General features: G+C 34.7%; 2 protein-coding genes across 3 annotated transcripts; one reads left to right on the plus strand and one right to left on the minus strand.

Annotated features, from left to right (window-relative positions):
- Window positions 1–269: 269 nt before the first annotated feature.
- On the minus strand, window positions 270–9,723 carry LOC145628782 (topless-related protein 3-like). Its single transcript, XM_081681183.1, has 24 exons — window positions 9,343–9,723; window positions 8,830–9,009; window positions 8,619–8,732; window positions 7,576–7,734; window positions 6,625–6,799; window positions 6,360–6,495; window positions 5,929–6,044; window positions 5,689–5,824; window positions 5,498–5,607; window positions 5,255–5,321; window positions 5,025–5,098; window positions 4,852–4,947; window positions 4,664–4,756; window positions 4,290–4,417; window positions 3,920–4,154; window positions 3,650–3,817; window positions 3,084–3,221; window positions 2,895–3,005; window positions 2,619–2,798; window positions 2,395–2,523; window positions 2,207–2,302; window positions 1,486–1,668; window positions 1,221–1,396; window positions 270–821 (listed from the first exon to the last, which is right to left on the minus strand). The coding sequence occupies exons 1-24, from the start codon at window positions 9,420–9,422 to the stop codon at window positions 605–607; spliced, it is 3,297 nt and encodes a 1,098-aa protein (XP_081537309.1). The 5' UTR covers window positions 9,423–9,723; the 3' UTR covers window positions 270–604.
- A 6,929-nt stretch (window positions 9,724–16,652) lies between these two features.
- On the plus strand, window positions 16,653–21,273 carry LOC145628783 (THO complex subunit 7B-like). 2 transcript variants are annotated; one of them, XM_081681185.1, is made up of 4 exons: window positions 16,653–16,837; window positions 19,624–20,222; window positions 20,574–20,721; window positions 20,819–21,273. In XM_081681185.1, the coding sequence occupies exons 2-3, from the start codon at window positions 19,632–19,634 to the stop codon at window positions 20,703–20,705; spliced, it is 723 nt and encodes a 240-aa protein (XP_081537311.1). In that variant the 5' UTR covers window positions 16,653–16,837; window positions 19,624–19,631; the 3' UTR covers window positions 20,706–20,721; window positions 20,819–21,273. The 2 variants fall into 2 exon arrangements, with proteins under 2 accessions (XP_081537311.1, XP_081537310.1); XM_081681184.1 differs by having other exon boundaries at window positions 20,574–21,273.
- Window positions 21,274–22,175: the final 902 nt, after the last annotated feature.

The raw sequence follows: 22,175 nt of genomic DNA on the forward strand, positions 1-22,175 counted from the left end.
TTCCGCTAATTACCAAACAGGCCAATATCAACTAGGAGTAGTTTTTTTTAGAACAAAACAACAATGCTTGAGACTATAGTTTATTGTTCTTTTACAAGTCCAAATAGTAAAATTATGGTTCTTCAAAAAAAAAAAAAAGATAGAAAGATTATGGTCCAAAACTCCAAATTAGTTGAATGCACCACCATTAGGAACTTTCGCCTTCAGACAGCAAACAATTTCTTTGGCCCAAGATTCACATCAACCCAAGCTAACACAAAAGAAATACATGCTTATAATACTGCTTGATTAACGATTCATTTCCTTGCAGAGCAATTGCTCAAAGCATCTGTAAATCTTCTAGTAATACAATGTCATCAAGACAGAAGAACTCATATACAATTTTCTAAAATACAGAGCCCAGTTCAATTTCAATTGGACAAGAGATAACGATACAAGAATGCACCTCTCTAACCAATTCTGTCTAAACATTGTGTGTCTTTATCCTTGCTGAGAAAACATTATCTGAAGATCACAATCCTAGAGTCTACTCACTAAACTGTAGTAAACTAGTGCACTAAATAAAGAATTTCAACAATGTACAGACAGGATTTTCTGGAGAGCTTCATCTTTGTATTTGATCTGGAGTGTGGCTGCTTGTAGCAGACGATGAGGCCGTTCTTCCATTAAGCAAACCATTATCGGCAGGTGGAGACACTCCCCACTTGCCTTCTGACTCGGCTGGCTCCATCACTTTAACGGTTCCATCACTCAACCCTACAGCAATCTGAAAGGGTTCTTGTGGGTGGGCAGCTACCACTAGCGCATAAACAGCTTGGCTCCTAAAACAAGGTAGAGACATATTAGATGAGACTAATATAAATATAGAATCTACATCACCCACATAACCCTTGTGGTCAGCAACTCAAAACAAAGTAGCATTGCATATGTCAACGTCTCAGGTACTTGGTCTTTCTTCACTGAATAATTGAGAAAAATCACCACATATACCCAAGAAACAGAATAAACTCAAGTGCACAACAAGCTAAAACTTTCGGACTTTATTGTGTTATTGACCCTCTCAAGATGAACAGAAACAATAGTTCAGGTAATAATTAAGAGAATTGTGAAAGTCAGAATATGATCACATGGATTATATTTTTAACTAAATAATACATTTTTGTATCAATATAACGAAATTTAATGTTCAACATCACAGATGGTAAAGTCTTTTAACTCACCCATTCAATTGAGCCTGAGAAAGGTATGCTGAAGGGCCCACACGGCATCTAAGTTTCAAAGTGTCCGCATCAAATACTCCAATGTTGCCATCACAAAAGGAAGCATAAACTATCATACTATTGCACGAGTATGCTGCATAGGATATCGGTGCAGACAATGCATCCTGGGGGACCCACTGTAATTTAAGAAGGCATAAAAGAATTACAACTGATCTTTCATAATCTAAACCTCGATGCACAATGTAGTTAAACCACTCTGTTATACCTGTCTAATGCATTCCATTTTAGAGGCATCATATATTGCTAGCTGGGTTTCATGGAACACTAGCAAACGGGTCTGGTCAGAGTGAAACTGGACTCGTGTATCACCAGTAGCTGCCTTACCAGCTGGAAGTTGTATTGTGACAGTCTTCTTCTTCTCCCAGGCATCAATGCTCCAGACACACAGCTGTAGTCATATATCCACCATTATAATAGTGAAAATGACACTTTATTATAAGTTATAGCATACATCAACAGGATCAGGTTAACATATTGTCATCTGAAAGCATTTGAACCTCATACACAGAGAGATTGACTGCTTCTGAATGCTTCTTAAAAACAATAAATAGATTATTCAAAAAATAAGTAAATAAAATTTCAACACTTGGTTTTTTTTTTTTTTTTTTTTTTTTTTTGAAACCTCAACACTTGGTATTTAATGTACAAGGAATGGAGCAATTTTCTTAGTTATAACAAGTAATCGTTATCCAAAATACCTATAGAGAGCCACTGCCGTCTAATGCCTAAATCGGAAAGGAAAAAATAAAGAAATAATAATTCTAAGGGACAACTAGACCATACAACCCAAGTAAATATTCTTCACTAGTGACCTGGCCACTTCATTTGTAAACACTCTAGTCTATATCAATATATCATTTCAAAATTACAAAAGTTAAAACCGAAAGATTTTATTAACCACCCAAAAGAGGTCGAATATTGCCTACCTGAGCATCAGCACCAGATGATACCAGGATACCAAGACTGGTTGAAAATGCTAAACCACTTATGCGCTTCACGTGACCCTTCAATTTTGATTTAACCTGAAATTAAGAGGTAGAAAAAACCTTAAATAGATGGCATACTAATATAAGAAAACACTATAAGAAGTTAATTAGCAATTGAAAATTATTACCTCGTCTACTCTAACATTGTATATGTGAATGGTTGAGTCCTCCATTCCAATTGCTATAATGTTGTTGTCTTGGGGATGGAATGCCAAGAAGGTTGAGGCAGGCGGAGGAGGCATGAATGTCGTCATGACCTGAAAGTGCAAAATGATTAGTTGCCCATGAAGGCCATAATAAAGCTGAACTATAGAACAGCAGGCATACTATACATAATCATAAATATAAATACCTTGAATGTCATCATGTTAAACAATGACACCTTTCCACCAGCCGCCGACATTACGTATGAATCATTTTTCGAAAGTGCTATACATGGTACAGCTTCTTCAGCATTGACACCTGGGACATCATTAGTCATAAGAAGACCGCTGCTTGGTTGCCAATGTTGCGGAACCACACTGGCAGTAGCCTATTGAAAATTGAAACTCAACAATTTTAGCAACAGTTCAATCAAAGTTTCAAAAAACATATTTGATGAAAACAGAAACTTCTACTAATCCATTACCTTCCCGTTAGGGTTTTGCTCACTGCGACTCCACTTCCAGATTTTCTGGATACCATTTGAACCAAGCGCCAAAACCCCAATACCATTATTGGTGTAAAGAAGTCGAGCAACCTAGAGGCATGCAACATTCAGATAAGAAAGAGATATTCTGTGCATAGCATATGATTTTCAAGAGTCAAATCAACAAACCTTGCTGAAACTGTCCATGCTTTCTGGTAAAGTCACCAGCCTACACTGAACAGGCTCCACGATTTCAGCCAACTGCCAAGGCTTGATTTTAGTCTCGGTTGCATCTTCGGCCATCCTAGCCTTTTCCATGTTTCCATTCTGAAGAAAAAGGAAATCCAAAACTAAGCTAAAATACAATGATGCAAAGGTACATGAATAGAGAAGAAAATCCAGGTACGATGAAATGGGAGGGCTTTCTTTACAAAGGAATGTACAACGGTTTATTTTTTGTCCAAGGTTTCTCAGACACAATTATGCTCAGTAGCACATGCTACATCAAAACCAAAAATTCCAAATAAGCACTCACCACAATTGGATAGAATGTTCATGAATCAATGCAGAGAATTGAGAAACGCACATATGAGAGTTAGGAGGGCAAGCACAGAAACATACATGGTTAATCTAATATGCTATGCAAGTTTAGTGATCTTGGCCTTGAGGCATTACAAAAAGAGATCAGAAATATAATAAAATTTAGACAGCTACTAATAATTGCTCCTGGATAAATTTGAATCATTGAAGGTTACCTTGATAGCAGCAGCTTCAATAGGTGTCCTCAATGCTTCAAATTGTGGGGCTTCTACAGTCCTCAATAAACGAAGACCAGCTGCAGTTGCGAGAATTTTGATTCCATTATCTGCAGTGGAAACAGCAAGAAGGTTCCCTTCCTTGTTGAATCTCAACCGTGGAAGATTCTGAAACGCATTTCAAAACATAACGTAAGCAAAAGCACTACATCCTACTTGTGGGAAGAGGGAACTTTCCCGTGATATATAGACAAGTCCAAATATGCTAACCGGAAGCCCTCCCTCTGCATCTGTTTGAGCGAGTACACTGACATTATCCATGTCCCAAAACTTTATCTGATGATCTTCCCCTGCAGCTAGAAAATGATTTTGTGTTGTGTCAAATTGCACAACACCATTTGATTTCCTTCTAAATCCAGTGTATGTCCTTTTTATTGCCCCTTCACTCTCATTCCACTCAACCAGGAAAGATTCTCCATCTTTACTAGTTCCACATGAAAATAATCTGCAATACGATAAGACATGTGTAGGTAATAACATCACATGGCATCAACTCCATGCTATGTCTGAGATACTAAAATTAGGAATCTTAATGGACTGAATCCTTTTTACAAGACAATTTCCACAAATTTCTCCATACCTAGTTCCATCAGCACTGTAAAGCATTGTAGTACACCAGTGTCCAGGAGCATCATAGTCAACTTTAGACCCCGAATTATCATACAGCCAAGCTTTAATCTTCCCGTCAAATGCAGTTGAAAAAATGAACTGAGAAGGAAAGGAAGCAAATGAGCATAGTGTTACAAGAACAGGAAGCAGGATAGTGCCTTCAAGATTTTCAAGATTTAATAATCTACTAATTTACTAACAGGAAGCACGAGCATAGTTCACAGCTCATCATCAATCAGATCAATTCATAATTTACTAATAGAAAAGAAAGTACAGTTTTAGACCCAAACATCACATCTATTGTATGTATCACAATTATCAATTTCAGGGCTATTGGTTAGATACCTGTATGTTCTCCTTGTGATGAGGGCATATTGAGTAAACAGGTGCTTCATGGCCTTCAAGATTGAATAACTTTCTTCCTGATATATCCCAAACCTGTTTGATAGAAGCATTAGTAAGAAAGAGTATAAAAGCATCATCACCAGCATGTGAAATTGAACCTGAATATTAAAAACCTACTCCATTCTTACCTTAATAATCTTATCATCTCCACATGTTAGGACACAAAGCTGCTTGTTAGGATAAGCAAAAGCTAGATCATTCACCCCACCAACATGGGCATCAATCTGCAAGCATAAGGATATATTGGTCAGGTTTGATATTCAGAGTTCAACTTAAACAAGCAAGATAATACTTCACTCACCTCCAGCTGTTGTCGAAGATCATTTGGTCCAGAATAACCATATAAATGGATCAGGTGCTTACTAAAGGCAGCTCCTGCAACAATGAAGACCATATATGATGGATACAGGAGCAAACATTGTAAAAAAAAAAAAGAATTATTTAAAAAAAAAGAGAGAAGAAGAAGAAGAAACAGCAGCAGCAAAAAAAAAAATTTTTTTTACAAAATTAAAAATGAGCTAGCAGACATACCCAGATAATTTCCATCAGGACTCCATGCAACTCGGCTGACTGATATTACATCTTTGACAAAGGCAGCCTGTAAAAATTCACAATCGTTAGGCCTACAGACTGGGCTGGTTCAGCCACAAGAGCACGCAGTCAAAAGTGTTCTATATCCTGAACTCCAGAAAAAAGTAGTGAGAGAGAGAGAGAGAGAGAGACACACACACGCATATTAAGAACAAGAAAATTACTACAAGGTGATAGATTAACCTGGAATTGTAAAGAGCATGAAGCCATTTCCCAAACTTTGAAAGGCTTTGACACCAATTTCTCACGTGACGCAACCTCCCAAAGAGTAATTTCCGCGCTAGATGAACCAACTAATCCAAACATCAAAATTAGCACAAGACATGAAAACAAAGTGCAGGTATGGAACTACAATAGATAAATAGCCTTCATACCAAGCAGCAATGTGGGATGAGAAGGATGGAAATCCATGCTTGTAACAGTTGACCCTTGGTGCAAAGTAAAGGCCACCATTCTTGGGAGGTCATCCACAGACCAAGAAGCTTGTTGGCGGGGTGTTGGATAAGTAACCTGAAAGATAAAAACAACAAAGAAAATTCATTAAGTGCACTGTCGATTAATATACTTAACATTGGAACCAACATGAAAAATTAAGCCCATAACAGAACAGTTACCTCCTCCACAGATTGTGCAGGACGAAGACGTTTCATCAGCTGTTCGTGATCAGGATTCTGATAATCAACCATGCCAAGTGTTGTAGGCGGTGTTCTTGGCCTTTTATGGATTGGGACTACCAAAAATATACATATATAAATAAATAGCTAAGGTATAAATAAAAAATAAAATAAAACAAAATTAAAAAAAAGTCTACGAAGAAGCTGACAAAAATAAAGAAGAATATTTAGATACAAACGAGTAATTAAGTTTCCTTTTAACGCCATCAGCTTCCCCCCACTATTAAGCTAAAATAGATGTTAGAGAGTTCCCCAATTACATAAGGTGCCTCTATAGTTAAGAACAAATACAGGCCTCTTAACCAATTTCACCGGCCTCAATTATAATTACAAGTAAATGTTTACAAACAGCTTATTATGTCAGTACCCACCTTGATTAGGGGGCACAGGAATAGCTGATGCAGTCACCACTGCAGCTTGGACAGAAGAGGATGCAGCAGCATTTGCCATCCAACCAGCCAAAGCATTAGCACTAGCTGCAGCAGCTGCGGGTGTAGGCTGGAATGGCTGCAACATAAAATAAGACATCATAATTAAAATTCATAAATTTTTGACAATATTCAGCAAACTTCAAAAAGAAAAAAGAAAAAGAAAAAAGAAAAAAAAAACACTATCAAATGATTGTAGACAACATACACCATGAGCTCCTAGCTGTGTATAAGCAGCAGGCTTTGCAACAGCAGCAACTGGAAGAGTTACAGGAGCAGGTGCAACAGCTCCATTTGGAGGAGTGCACGTATGATCAGTGAACAATGTCTTGATATCAGGGTTTGGTCTGGGATTCTTACAAAGCTGATGCTGCCAATTCAAGCTGCACAAATCAGAGAGTTAAAAATCAGTAAACATATATACCCAATCTTATTTGACATAACTAACGCAGTCATAAATGACATCAGATACCAAATAGATCAAGTCTTTTTAAGAATATACATGACAATTAGGTGCACCTATTTGAATACTTCTAGCCTAGAGCAAAAAAAAAAAAAAAAAAAAAAAAAGTGCTCTGCCCTAACTCCCTGGTGCCTAGACGCGCCTTAGGTGTGCTTTTCTAAGCACTAGTCCTTCTGATTTTAAATTTTCTTATACGGTTATGTGGTTCAAGATGATTGAAGTGTCAGGTAACAACTAAATTAAGAATCAAAGTAACATTGTTTATTAGTATAATCTAGTTCACGGTTCATGGGGGGTGACTGGGTGAGTGAGAGCGATTTAGATAACACTATTCCTTACCCTAAATCTTTTCCATTTAGTTTATGTGCTTTTCATAATTTTCAGCAATTCAAACAAATACACTAGCTCAATCATTTAATTAAAAAAAGTAAAAAGTAGATTTCTGATTGCCATCCCACAGACATTGGCCTTTTATCTGAAATTTGAAGAGACTGAGACATAATAAGTCACTCTAGCAATTGCCGTATATGACAGAATATATAAACATAAATATCAATCAATCAATCAATCAATCAAAGCCTTAATCCCAAAAGTGGGGTCGGCTAACATGAACCAAATTTGATTATTCCGTGTAGTCATCACCATGAAAAAAAAAATCATTCAACAGACAAACAAACTGACAGCAGGGCCTTTTACCTTTGATTAATTAATGTACGCAGTCTTGACGATCTCAGAGTCGGGAACACAAGCTTGTCACGGAAAAGCGGGTTTGCTTCTATCAGCTTTTTAAGCTCTGCCAACATTATGTTACGAGCAGTTTTGGTGTCACCATACTTTGAAAGCTGCTCATTTTCCCTGAGGTATCCAAAAAAGTTCTTCATGAATTGTTTTTATAAAAGGCAATCAAAGGAAGACTGCAGATCACATCGCACACTAGAATTGTTTTTCATGGTAATTTCCTCATTGGATAAAACATTTGAAATCAGGAGCAAACAAGATTTCCTGCTCCCAACTGACGTGACGAGAACTAAATTATTACCACATCAGCAGGTAACACTTATTTGCCAAATTATTACTACAGCTCTTGTGACCACTCCACTTCGGGAGTTGAGGTCTTTCACAATAGATCCCCCGGGTGCATGCAATATTTTCTATTCCCAACTGGCACGGTACAATTTTAAAGGATACAAGGATCGATCCTTAAATTATTACCATGTCACCGGGGAGCAATAACTCGATAAACTATTACTACAGCTCTTGTGACCACTCGCTTTGGGGGACAAGGTCTTGCATGATGGATTCCTCCATTAGATAAAACAACTGAAATTAGATTCATGTGAGATTCTTCCAACAGACGTGGCAAGAAACTAAAGTACAGTGGACCACGTCAGGAGCACTTATTTTCAAAAGGCCCAACGAGACACCAAGCCAAGAGCATGTACAGAGAAGGTCTATTGGCCCTCTTAAACGTACCATTACATAAGCCCAGGCGCCCAGCAACAATTTTCCTAACTAATAAAATTTCCTTCTCCCAATTGACAATGAACAATTCAAAGGATAAACAAAAATCAATCCTTACATTATTTCCACATCACCGGAGAATACCCTAATGTTCATTGACTAATTTTCCATATGCCAAAAGACACAAGTCAAGGGCACAAAACAGTCTATCAGTTGTCCACATGTTCTATATCCTATAAAGCATTAAAACGAACGATTGTGGGGTTTGTAAAGTATACCTGAAGTTAGTTAGAGTTAAAAGTTGTGTGATTTCCTTGTAGAGCTCCTCGTTGAATGTCGAAAATACTTTCAAATCACCAACTAGTATCTCAACCGCCTTGGACTTGTCTTGCCTAACAAATTCAAACAAACACCACAGTTTTAATACCAATTTCACTCCTCCCATACAATGACAACAAATGAAGAAAACAAAACCGAAATCAAACATACCGGTCAAGAGCTTCGAGATACTTCTGCTTCCTAATCTCAAAGAATATCTTCATTGAATATCTGTTGTCATCCACTTTGGTAAACCCAGACAAATACTTTTCAACCTCATCCCACTCCCCTGCTTGCACTTTCTCCTCAAAGTATTTCATATTGAAGAAAAATCCTGACTCTTGCTCAAGCCTACCCCCAATCACCAAATTAAATTAATTAAATGATACAGTATAAAATAAGCAAATGGAATTAACATAAAATCATCAACAATTATTCAATCATTTTCATCAAAACCCTAACATCACAAAAATTCAAAAATTGACCACCAACGGCTCCCGTTTTTTTATTTTTACCCAAAAAAAAATTAAAAAAAAAAATTACCTTCCTTCGGATAAATTCTCCGCATGTAATTAAAAAATATATATATATATATATAAAAAAACCATAATTTAAATTAAAAAAAAAAAAAAAAAAAAAAAAAAATTAGGACAGAGAAAAATTAAAATAACTAAATAAAAATACCTGTGAACGGACTCCTTGAATTTCTCTTCTTCAAGGAATTGGAGTATAAGAAACACCAATTCCCGGCTTAACGACGACATTTTATCCCCGAAATAATCCAGAAATTCAGATCAAATTAACAGATCAAATTTCTATAATTTCCCCTAAAATCAAAAACCCCCAAATTCAGATCAGAACCAGAGGGAAAAAAAATCTAGAGAGAGAAAATTATCCTCAGAGCATGAATGAATTAAGCAGAGAAATAGAAGAGAGAGAAAGATTTTAAGCAAATTAAAGTTGGAAATTTCTAGGGTTTATATTTTGGAGGCTCGAAGTTCGAGAATTTCTAGGGTTTCAAAAGCTTGAAAAAGAAGGCTACTCAAAAAATAAATGAGAAAAAATTGAGGACTATTTATTTAGAACAAGAGCGGAGGAGAGAGAAAGTAAGATAAAGGTTTTGTGTTTCTCTTTCTACTCTCTCTCTTGCTATCTTCGATGCTTTTTTTGCAGAGTGATAAGTGAGTGTGCTTATATGATAACGTGATTAGTGCAAAGTGATACGTTGATTTGGTTATCATTGCGTGTGATGTGAGAAAAAGTAAACCGGATTCCAAACCACTAACTCAATTAGAGTTGAATATTCGTTGTTAACGTCCATTTTTGACTCCTCTTGTTTCGCGATAAAAACGGTTTTTTTTGTATTTCTCATGGTATTTTGAGTTGAGTTGAATATAGCGGGGGAAAGTGAATTTTACGACACTGATTTTTTTATTTCTAATTTTTAATTTTTAATTTTTTTTAATACGTGAAAATAGTTAATTCCAGGTTCAGCGTATCTAATCTGATCCGTTTTATTTCCATTTCTGTTGATTTTGTTACTTAATTTACTTGATTTGTTATCTTTTATCAATGATGCAATTATTAAAATTTCTAAATAAATTTATACTCCTCTATTAATACAATAATGTTATTTGTCCTTATCCTATCTTTATTTATAACTGCAATTATGTAAAATACCTTGTTTGTGAAAGTTTATCTCACTTATCTTTCATGTGGTAAAAATAAAAATAACTTTGACCATATTTTTCTATTTATACAATAAAAATAAATTAGCATCAATTTGTGATTCACCAAACCTTAATAGACCATTTTCGACAAAAAAATTGATATTTTTTACTTAATAGGTGGTGAAATTTGACTTTATTTAATTTTAGGAGGGTTATTATTTTTTTGACAAAATAGGAGGGTTATCTATACTTAGTCTATACTCTAGACTTAGGCCCTGTTTGATTCACCTTAAAAAAATAATATTAAGTAAAAATAATTTCAGTTTAGTAAAAATAAGTTCAGTTCAGTAAAATTAATTTCAGTTCAGTAAAAATAATTTCAGTTCAGTAAAAATAAGTTCAGTTCAGTATAATTCAGTTTTCTTAAAGAAGAATTATAATAGAAAATCAGTAAAAATAATTTCAGTTCAGTAAAATTAATTTAAGTTCAGTAAAAATAATTTCAGTTCAGTAAAATTAGTTCAGTTCAGTAAAAATAAGTTCAGTTCAGTAAAAATAATTTCAGTTCAGCAAAATTAAGGTGAATCAAACAGGGCCTTAGTATTTAAAAACTATAACCAAGAAACTAAAAAAGACACATGTCCTCATCCATTTTATTACACTTCTTTAACCATAGTGTCACATTTCATCTTACACTATTAATTTTTTATTATACCATTTTTTTAAAAATTCTTTACTTATACTTCATCTTTCATATATACACTTCATCTCTTCATCTTCATCTTCATCTCGCTCTCCCCTTTAATTAAACCTTTTTCTATTCTCTCTTTAATTTTAGCCCTTACTTCCATCTTCTTTTTAAGCCCTTTTTGGATTAAAGTTCCAAAATTTTAATTTCTTTAATCATGTTTTCGATTACATATTACACCCTATAATGACTTATTGATATTTCCTCACTTATCTCTCAATACAATTTTATATGAATAACTCGTGCATTGCACGGGCCAGAAGGCTAGTTATAGATAAGGCAAAAACTAACGAACGCCCCGAAAGCGTTGGATAATCAAGCTAAAACTAGAAAGGTTACATTAATATTAATCTTAATTACACTAGTCGACGCGTGATTTTGTAATGCTTTCCCAAATTAATTTCACTTTAAGTAGTATTTTAAATGTTTATCCAACGCCTCGGGGGCGTTCGTTAGCAAGATCATTTAAATAAATAAATTGGGGTAAAATCAAATTTAGGTATTTTAGATGTGGTTTATGTACAACTTTTCAATTATTTAACTGCTATGTGTATACACAATTGTGATTCTCGTGTTTTTTCTTACTCTCACTTTCTAACTTCTCGTGATATTTTGTCTTTTCAATTATACGCGTTTAATATATAGATGTGTTTTGTGGATACATTTTTCACAATAAATCCTCAAATCTAATCCTATCATATTATGCAATCTTATCTAATTAATAAGAACTTTTAGCGATTCGATTCACACTGCACACCAAATCATCAAGTTTATCAACACGTGTGATTTGATTATAATTTGTGTTTTATTGATAATTAAAAAAATTTATTAGTCAGAGTTTTACATTAACAAATATGCTTGTCAAAATAAGACATTAAAAAAAAAAAAAAAAAAAGGGAGTATTTGTATCTAACTTACGTGAGCAAATAACAGAATCAACAATGATCGGATAAAAATTGAATGGAAGCATAAGGCTATGTTGACTCACTTGATTTTTCCTACACTTCATTTTATTTTCGACAAGTCTTATTACGTGTGGCCAGTTGGCCACATTAATTTATAAGTGTTTTTTTTATTTATTTGTATGAAAAAACACATTAATCTATAAGAGTAACTCCTTATTCATAAAAGCAACCCAAATTCACTATAAGTAATCTCCATTTGTTCATTTGAGTGACCCATATTTTTTTTTTTTTTGTTTTAACTAATGAAAGAATAAATTGTGTTTGTACTTATATGATCTTAATTTATTAATTATTTTGTCTCATATATGATGAAGGACCCTGCTGAACCGAAAACCCTTACAAATCAACCCGGCTAGACAATTCGGGAGAGAGGGGTGAAGGTACGTATGTAATTGAATTCCACCTCCCAATTTGTCATTAGGGATTGAATTTCCAACCTCATGGTTGGAAGGTGATATCCTTTCCACTATACAAACTGAGGGCATGTTCTCATACGTTGAAATTCAGTTCAGTTCAGTTAGCTCAGCTCCTATTTTCCTTCTCTTATATATAAAATATTCAGTTCAGTTCAGTTGAGTTCAGTCAATGAGAACAGGCGTGAGTTTGGTAAAATTTGAATTATTTTATATGAACATATATAATTTTATTTTATATAAACCTGATTTCTTTTTTCTTTTGAAATAAAAGAAAATACGATGAAAGTTGTGCCTGGTAAAACGCTTAAAGCTAAAACTATCGTGTTAATTGGCTTTGCCTATATAATTTTATTAACTTATTTTATTAATTGATTGAATAAAGTATAATGGTAAATATATAGTTGATTGTTACTAAAAGTTGTTTACGCACGAGAAATGACCAATAAGTTAATTATGGCCTGGGGTAGGTAATGAAAATCAAGTTTTAGATTAAGGCCCTGTTTGGGAGAAAGCTGAAAGCTGAAGCTGATTGAGTTAGTTGATTTTGACTAGCTGATTTTATTAACTGATTTGACTAACTTATTGTATTAACTAATTATATAAAAGTGTTTGGTAAATAGCTGATAGCTTAAAAGTGATTGATTATATGAAATGACCAATAAGCTAATTGTGGGGTAGGTAGTTTAGATAGGATTTTAAATTAAATGAGGTTATAAATGTCATTTCACAATAATTAATGAATAAGCTAATTGAAAAAGCTCCTAAAACGAGCTTTTTCAAAAAGAGCTTATTTAGTGGAATAAGCTCTTTCAATAAGCTTACTACCAAACACTTGTATTAGCTTGTTTGACTAGTCAATCAGCTAAAGTTAGTCAAATAAGCTAATATACCCCCAATAAGCTTACTACCAAACAGGGCCTAAATGGGCATAAATTTAGTTTCACCTTAAGATGTTGAGTAAGCTAAACAAAAAGCCTATTTAATGGGATGAGCTACTTGAATCAGCTTTCTACCACACTGTCCAAAATAGCTTATTTGATAAAATTAATATTGGCCAAATAAGCTAATTTTGTCCAATAAGCTGATATGTTCCAAACACATCTGAAGTATTACGAAACAAACCTACATTAATGAAGGCAAGTATTCATTTATTTAGCATAAAGAGATTTCACCTTAAAATATGAAGACAATAGGAGAGTCTCACTCATATTTGGAAAAAACCTTTATAACAATTTATCTTCTAAACCCTAGGCTCTATTGTAAATTTTTAAAGAGGCTTTAATCGGATCTTATCAGTGGAACGAAAGCCTCAATCTTAATTTTATTATTTTTTTTTTACTTGTTTATTTTTTAGCTGATAATAATGGTTCCTTGGCTGAGAGGGAACTTGCTCCCTAGAGAGAAAGAGTTTTGTCATTCAAAACACAAGGTTTTTTCAATCTCTTGGGAAACAAGGTTTTCTTTGCACTTGGAATTGTCTCGAGCTATGCAAAGCTACAATTGATGTTGCTTGCTCGGATTCAGATTTGAATTGAAATTGTCACATGTATTTACTTCCTCGGCTCCCAAAAGTGCGAAGCGACAATGGATCCATTTATAAAGGTGTATGAATCAAGAATATGTCAAATTGTTATATTTTATGGATCAAGATAGAATGTGTTGAATTGTTATATTTTTATAGTTGGATTTGTAGTTCTTCCATAGTCGTTTAATCATGTTTGATTTTGTCAAACATATTTTTTGTCGTTAATTGTCAATTATAAATATCGTACAAATCAATGAAAATTAGTGTCTTTTAATTTGGTGTTGAAGCTATAATATAGAAAGAGTGGAAGAATAATGTAAACTTGTATTCAATTCAGTCCAAGTAAATCCAACTATAATAAAAAGTCTTATATAGCCATATAGGCATGACAAACAAAGATATAACTAATTAAGGATGCATAACTCCATATTCACACGCCTAACGTAATGCACAACTGAGGTGTTGTTTGGTTTACATAAAAAAATATATGAATTTAGAGTTATCAGAATTTGCAAAAATGAGTATAAGTTAATTGGTTGAATAAAATTTGGTGAAATAGGGGAACGAGAACTTTCTAAGAATTTCTAGTTCCCATAAGATATATTTGGTCCCCTCTGGGTATTTAGGTAAGTTTACTTCCCTTCTTACGTACTAACCAAACAAGTTTAAGAAATTCCCACGAATTTGATTATGGAATTTAATTCCTATAAATTAAAAGTTAATGAGAATTTTCACTTTTTATATTAACCAAACGATCTTTAAGTAACGTAATAATTCCATTTATTTCCACATATTTTGCAAAATATTCCCTCCATTGTTTTAAAGTGTCTTAATTTTCAAATGTGACCGTTTTTGTAAGTGTTCCATTTCCAAATTTAGAAATCCCACTCACATCATACATTATGGCCATGTTCACTTCACCTTATTTTTGTTGAAATTCAATTATTTTTACTGAATTGAAATTAATTTTACTGAACTAAAATTATTTTTACTAATTATCTTTTATATTCTTCTTTAACATAACTGATTTTTACTAAACTAAAATTATTTTTATTGAACTGAAATTATTTTTAGTGAATATTTTACCATCTAATCCAACTATCAACTATGTTATAAACATGAAAATAAATATATATGATTGATAATCACAAAGTATAATTAAAAAACATTATAAATATCAAATACATATAATTATAAGAAATACTCCCTCTATGTTTTTTAAGTGTTATAATAACCGAATCCGGCCGTGTTTTAATAAGTGTTTCACTTCCTTTTTTGGCAAAAAAACTACATTAAAATTTTATATCTCTCTGCTTTCATGGTCCCCACCCAAACTCACTACTACGGAGTACTTTTTTTTTTTTTTTAATTATATATCTCCTCTCACATTCATTACTTTTCAATAAATTATTAACTCCACTATTTTTCTTTTACAATTTTTTTAATACTCTAACTACCCAACCTACCTCTTATTTTATTTAAATTAAATTGCCTAAAATTATATACCGGTCAAACTATAACACTTAAAAAAAACATGAAGGGAGTAATTTAATTAACAGCCCGGTGCAACGCTGGGGCTATGCACTAATTAAACACTTAAAAAAATTCAGAGGGAGTAGGGGTGTCAATTCGGTTAAACAGTTCGGGTTTGGGTTGGGTTTATCAGTTTCGGGTTATAACGGGTCGGTTTATAACGGATTGAAATAATAAACGGGTCGGTTTGGGTCGGTTTTGAAAATTATCGGGTCAGTTCGGTTTGGTTTTTTTAATTGCAGTTTCTACTCGGATCGGGTCCTTATCGGGTCGGGTTCTAGTCGGTTCGGGTCATAATCAATTTGGGTTGAACTGGGTCGGTTTGAAAACGGGTTTAGCCCATTTAATGTGGGTTTCGGTTAAAAACAGTTCGGGTCTTAATCAGGACGGGTCGTAATTGGTTCGGGTCATAATCAGTTTGGGTTTAACTAGGTCGGTTCGAAAATGGGTTTCGATTCAAAATAGATCGGGTGAAATCGGGTCCAACCATTATCGTTTCGGTTATAATCGGTTTAGATTGAACTTGGTTGGTTTGAAAACGAGTTTACCCAATTTGAAACGGGTTTCTAATCAAATCATATCGGGTTAAAATTGAGTCGGATGATTATCGAGTCGAATTAGTCATAAAATGGGTAGGAACGAGTCATGTTATAATCAAGTCAAGTCATAAATAAGTTGGGTTTATCGAGTAGTGGGTTGAAACAGATTAGATCATAAACATATTGGGTAACAGGTTGTAAATGACTCAGTCATAACGGGTTACGGGTTTTAAACGGTTTGGTCATAACGGGCTACGGGTCGTAAACGGTTCGGTCACAACGGGTTACGGGTTGGAACGATATAGGTTTATCGGATTTTTATCGGGTTTTAACGGTTTTCGATTTAAAACGGGTCGGGTTACTATCGGGTTTAAACGTAATCGGTTTGGGTTGCTTTCAGTTTCGGGTTGTAACGGTTTGGCTTGATAACGGGTCGGGTTAGTAACGGTTTGCACAAATTCGATTTAGTTCAGTTTCGGTTTGGAAAAAATTGGGTCGGGTCAGTTTTCGGTTTCCAAAAAACGGGTTTTAAACAGTTCAGTTCCTTTTCGGATCGGTTCGAAACAGTCGGGTTTAACGGTTCGGGTCAGAAACTGACAGCTCTAAGAGGGAGTACTTAGCAACCCAACAAACACGTTCCTCTTCTAAACAAAACCAGAACAAAAAACGTTTCTCTGGTTGTCCTCGTTTTCACTCTATATCAGTTTCCAGTTGAAGCGCACTTTACGTTCTCAATTGAGGCGACTTCTGGTATTATTATCCTCCACTGAAGCAGCTTTAAAGGTCAGATTATCATTATTTATTAATTATTTTTTTTTTTTTGTGGGTAATCATCGATTGTCATGTTCACAATCTAGGGTTTATCGTTAATTTTATTTTTCAGTTTAGTCAATTTAGGGTTCTTCAGTAGACCCATTTTGCTGCTAAATAAGAAAATTTTGTGACTTTTCGAGCCTAATTTGATATTTGAATCAAATTTGCCTTATATGTTAGGATGGAACTATGAAATTGGACCCTTTTTTCCTGAATTTATGTGAATCTTCAATCATATTTTTTAATTGAATCAAATTTGATTGCTAATGTGTTGCAGAACCCTTTATCATTTAGGGAGAAACTCATATTCGTGGGTTAGGGTTTAAGCTTGATTTTGGTGACAGTTGGTGATAATTATTGAGAATTTATCTAATTTGGTAGGAGAAAGTAGCAATTTTGTTGTTGAGATTTGAGAAAGTGAAAGAATGTTGTCAATTGTTAATTAGCACCATGACAATTCAGTCATTTTCAATGTCATTGTAGTTATTCCTAAAGATACTTGAAATAATTTCCGTTGCAGTAAAGGTAAGGTTTGAGGTAGGAGCTAGCTTTCTTTTGTGAATAGTTGTCTATGTCATTCAAGATCAATAAAAAAAAGTCGATGATGGCTTGTCAAATGATCAATGAAAATCAAGGGAGAATAGCGTCTATACTTAAAGCATGGGCATTGATTTTTCCGTCTTCTCTCCCTTTGCTTGCCAAGCTATCTACCCCGAGTGTGCTCAAACTTCAGCCTTTTTATCTTGGATAACATAAGGGTATGGAAAAGTAGGTTTTATCCAAACAGAGTCCACAGACGAATTCTGTGAACTGTCTTAGTTGAAATTCACAATTTCTTTAATAAACAAATCAGTGTGTCATATTGTGGAGAGGTTGCTGTGATCTTATTCTGCTGTCCTGATCTTATATAGTTGAAGCTCTTGGAGTAGTCGAACAAATTTGGGCTCATCCATTGATCATGGGTCAAATTGGAGTTATCTTCGACCCATTCTTCCCATTTGCCGGGAGGGGGTGGGATTGATACAAAACAAAATCAAAGATTTATCCTCAAATAGATGGGGTTGGCTGCATGAACCAATAATCTATCTCTCGTTGTCGTCCAAGTTCTCTTCTTCCATTTTCTTCTATTTGTTGTTTCCTTCCCTATGAAGAAAAGTGGATGATGGCTTGTCAACTACTATATGAAAGCCTAATTAAGGGACACTAGCATCTTTACTTAGTGCATGAGCATTAATTTTTTGCTCTTTTCTCCCTTTGCTTTTCATTTTACAAGCTATCCACATTGAGTGTGCTCAAGCTTCAACCTTTTTAAGAGCTCTGTGCCTCTGTGAGGTCTGAAGCCTTGGGATTTTTCTATAAAATATAGATCTCGCACATTTTACTAGGGGTATGGAAAAGTAGCTTCTATACAAACTGCTGTCTTAGGTGAAATTCAGAACCTATCCACAATATGATACACATTGATCTAACTTCCAATATGATCTGAATTATTTGAAGCTCTTGGAGAGTAGTTTCACAAGCGAGGGTTCATCCTTTGATATTGGATCATATCACACAGCTTCTCACATTTTGTTGTCAAATCAAGGTCATCTTCAACCCTATACATTAAGTAGGGGGATTGTGGGGAATGATACAACAGCAAAATGAAAGCTTACTTCCCCAATTGATAGGGCTGGCTGCATGAACCTGTCATCCACATAAGTTCTCTTCCACCATTCCCTTCTATATATTGCTTTCTTCATGAGATTTTTTTAACTCTCTCCTTCTCAGTCATCTTGGGCCTCTCTCGGCTTCTTTTGATGCTTCCATTATCCCCTCATCTTCCTTATAGGAGTGATACCATCTATGCTTTTTAATTTAAAATAGTTTGTCAGGTATTGTCGTCATCGCTGAGGGTCTAAACTGTAAAGCCTACATCAGTTGATCTCACCAATATTTGTTTTGGAACTTATACCCCTGTGTTTCAGTTGAGTAGATTATGGATAATAAAAAAGTTAGTATTATTTTCTCTGAAAAAAAAAAAATCTTTTCCCTTTCCTTATGCTGAGAACTGAATTAGAATGATGCCAGCTTACCGATTTCTGATTGGATTTTGATTGAGCATTTGAGCTGATGGAGAGGCTGTGTAGAAAGAGCGTGGTTTTTTAAAAATTTGCTCAAGGTCAAGTCACATTCGAACAACTCCATCGAAGTTCATGTATGGACTTGAGCTCTAATTTTGCAGGGATGTTAAGCGTACTCCTCTTTTATAGTGATTTGGGGTCATTTGTGTTAAAGAAAAGTTATGTTGGGATAGCCTGCCCTCAGGCTCTTACTAGGAATCCTCAGTTTAATTGTCAAAATTTGAGGATGCCTTGGTATATTTGAGTGTAACCTTATGAAATACTCTCCTTCTTGTAATGTCAATTTAAATGTGAAAAGCGGTCTTTGAACTATGCATATTGTGCTATGTAGATAGATTTTCTTATTAGATGTTAGCTTATTACTCCATGCTTCTCTGCCAGAGCTTAGGAAAGACATAAGAGAATAATGGTAATGGATAAACAAATGGAAATGTTTCTTCTGTTTCCTCAACTTTTTGCAGGCCGTAGCTGATTTGTATTTATATCCTAGTTCTATGCAACCTGCTAGATATTTGCTGCAATAATTTAAATTGTCTTCCCTTGGCTAAAAATGCTTTCCAGCCGCGAGCCTGTTATATCTTCACGCCTAATGGCTTTGTATATGCATCTTTTTAACATGTATGTTACTACCAGCTTTTTCAATGCTGAAAGGAAGAAGGGTCGTTGGCAAGGGAGAGGCAATGGCTGCTCACTATGCTTTTGGTCCTCATGAAGACGACGCAATTATAAAGCACAGGCTTCTCACTCGCACAACCACAACAAGAGGTGAACCTCCATTGAAGAAGCTACAAAAGAAATTTACTGCCTTTGTCGTTGAGGTTGAGAAGAATGCAGATAATTACAATGATTGTGAGAGACTTGCGAAGACCTTTTTGCAGGAGCTTACCACTTTCGAGATCCCATTGTTGAAAAGCAAAGCAGTTGTTGATGCAAATGTGAGGGAAAAAGAGCATTTCAACGAGTTGAATGATGAGATTAATAGCCAGATTCTTCAGGTTCATGCAGAAATAGAAAACCTAAAGAAAGAACTTGAAGCCAGCAAGATTGAGAGAAAACACAAGGAGGAGTGTGAGACGATACGAAAACTAATTGCCACACAGCCTCCTAGGTCAGAAACAGAGAAGATGATAGCTGAACTTGAGAAAGAGATAGCTGCCTTGGAAGCAGAAGATATGGCTAGTACAAGGATGCTGGAACTTCGCAAGAAACAGTTTGCTCTGTTATTACAAGTGGTATGTTTTAAATCTGCTGTATTACCCTTTTTTTTCCCTTTGAGGGACTGCTGTATTACTTGTTTTCCCTCAGTTGTGTCATTTATGTTGATAATGGATGTCAGTTCATCATAGTTATGTGGAGTTTGCTTAACAATTTAAGTAACTAACACTAGACAAAATTTTCAATATGCCCTTACTCCTTAGTGAACCAAACTAGAGTTGGCCTTAGGTAAAGGACTTTTTGCCCTTTGTATACGTTAAAGGGGATTATAGATGTTCTGCACCCTGTTAGTGCAATGCTGCAATGCAATTGATTGGAGAAGATTAGAAGGGATATAACATCTTATTGACTATTTGTATTTTGTTTAGGTGGATGAGTTGCAGGTGACAATTGAAGATGAACAGAGGAGTCTAGTCGAAGAGATGAAAAATCAGTCTGAAGAGCAGAAGGTTGGTCCACAAGATCCGAGCGGGAGTGCAGAAGCCATGAGCATTGATTAGCAATTTACTGTGTTTGGTAATCTGGGGCTTTACAAGTAATTATGTAATATTGTGATCGATATAATATCTTTATGGTCATGCTCTGAGTGGGCAAACCATTCGTGCTTTTGCAGGATTAGGAATCATTTTGTACAATTTGAAAAGAGTGAATGCAATCTGCATTCTTTGCTGGATAACTAGGATCATTTAGGTTGTTCGACTCTAAAAGCATGCAAGCCATATTGATCTGGAATTCTGGAAAGGACTTCATTTGATCATTCGTAGCCAGAATGGCCATACGTCAGTGTGGTTCTTGCAGCTCCTGAAGTTGCACAAAAGCCAGTGATGAAAGTATTCCACATGGATGCTTTACTGGACCATATTAAAATCAACTTACAACTTTTAGTCTCAAGATGTCGTATGTGGCCAATATGGGAACTTGGGAAGAAATTATTTTTGTATTTTCCCACATTTTATAATATGTATGTACCAAGTACTATGTAAGTTTGTTGCTTACAAATTAAAATCTTTATTTTGAGAACAAGCTATTCAATAGACCAATATTAGTAAAAACTTTAAAGAGAGAAAATATTGAACAACTAGTTTTTGTTTTGTTTTAAATTTTTCATTTTTTGTGCCTCGTTTACTTTATGTTAACCAAATAACCAAAAAAGGATTTGAGTGGTTCTATTCTTCTTATACCATTTCAGTGTTCCTTTGTTCCAACTTACATTCTTAGATTGCTTACTAATCCTTGTTTAAGAATTTTTTTTACCATATAATAAAAAGGTGAAACTTTTACCATGAAAATATTGAAAACAATTTTTTTTTTTTTTTAACTAAACAAGTATATGTAAAGGCAAAAAAGATTTACTTATCAACTAAAAATAATTTCGTTTTTGGTGCTTCTACTTTTGTTTTTTCAGAATTCTCAATGCAAGAACCTGTGTATTCTGAACATAAAAATTACAGGCAGTTTTTTTTTTTTTTTCAGATTTATTACCCAATAATTAGAGTCAAATTTAAGATTAGAAATAGTTGGGGTGGTGAACTCCTTTACGGAGCTTCCAAAAATTGACGGGTAAGACCTGCCGAAAGTAGGGCAGGGAACTCACTCGCCTTAATAATTGTGTGTTCGCTAGGTGGTGTCGACACGACCCGCCATCACTAGGCGTTCATCAACGAGTCGCCACGCACCCCTGACAGGACGGGTTAACTCATCCAAAATATTCGAGAATACAATTTAAACAAGTGCTCTGGTCTTCTACTCTTCTCACTCTTCGATGTGGGATTGTTTCATTTTATTTTTCCTTTGATCTTTTACATTTTTATCACTCTAGCCACTTTCTTCAACAAATTTAATTTGTTTCAATTTACTTCAGCTCTAGCAGTTCGATGTTTTGGGCTATTTGGGTACTCCAGATGCAATTTCATATTTTGTTGAAGGTAATTTTATCAGGCATAATTTCGATGTTCAAACCATATTACCAT

This window comes from Chenopodium album, chromosome 4 (genome assembly GCF_948465745.1).
Source record: "Chenopodium album chromosome 4, dcCheAlbu1.1, whole genome shotgun sequence".
NCBI classification, from domain to species: Eukaryota; Viridiplantae; Streptophyta; class Magnoliopsida; order Caryophyllales; family Amaranthaceae; genus Chenopodium; species Chenopodium album.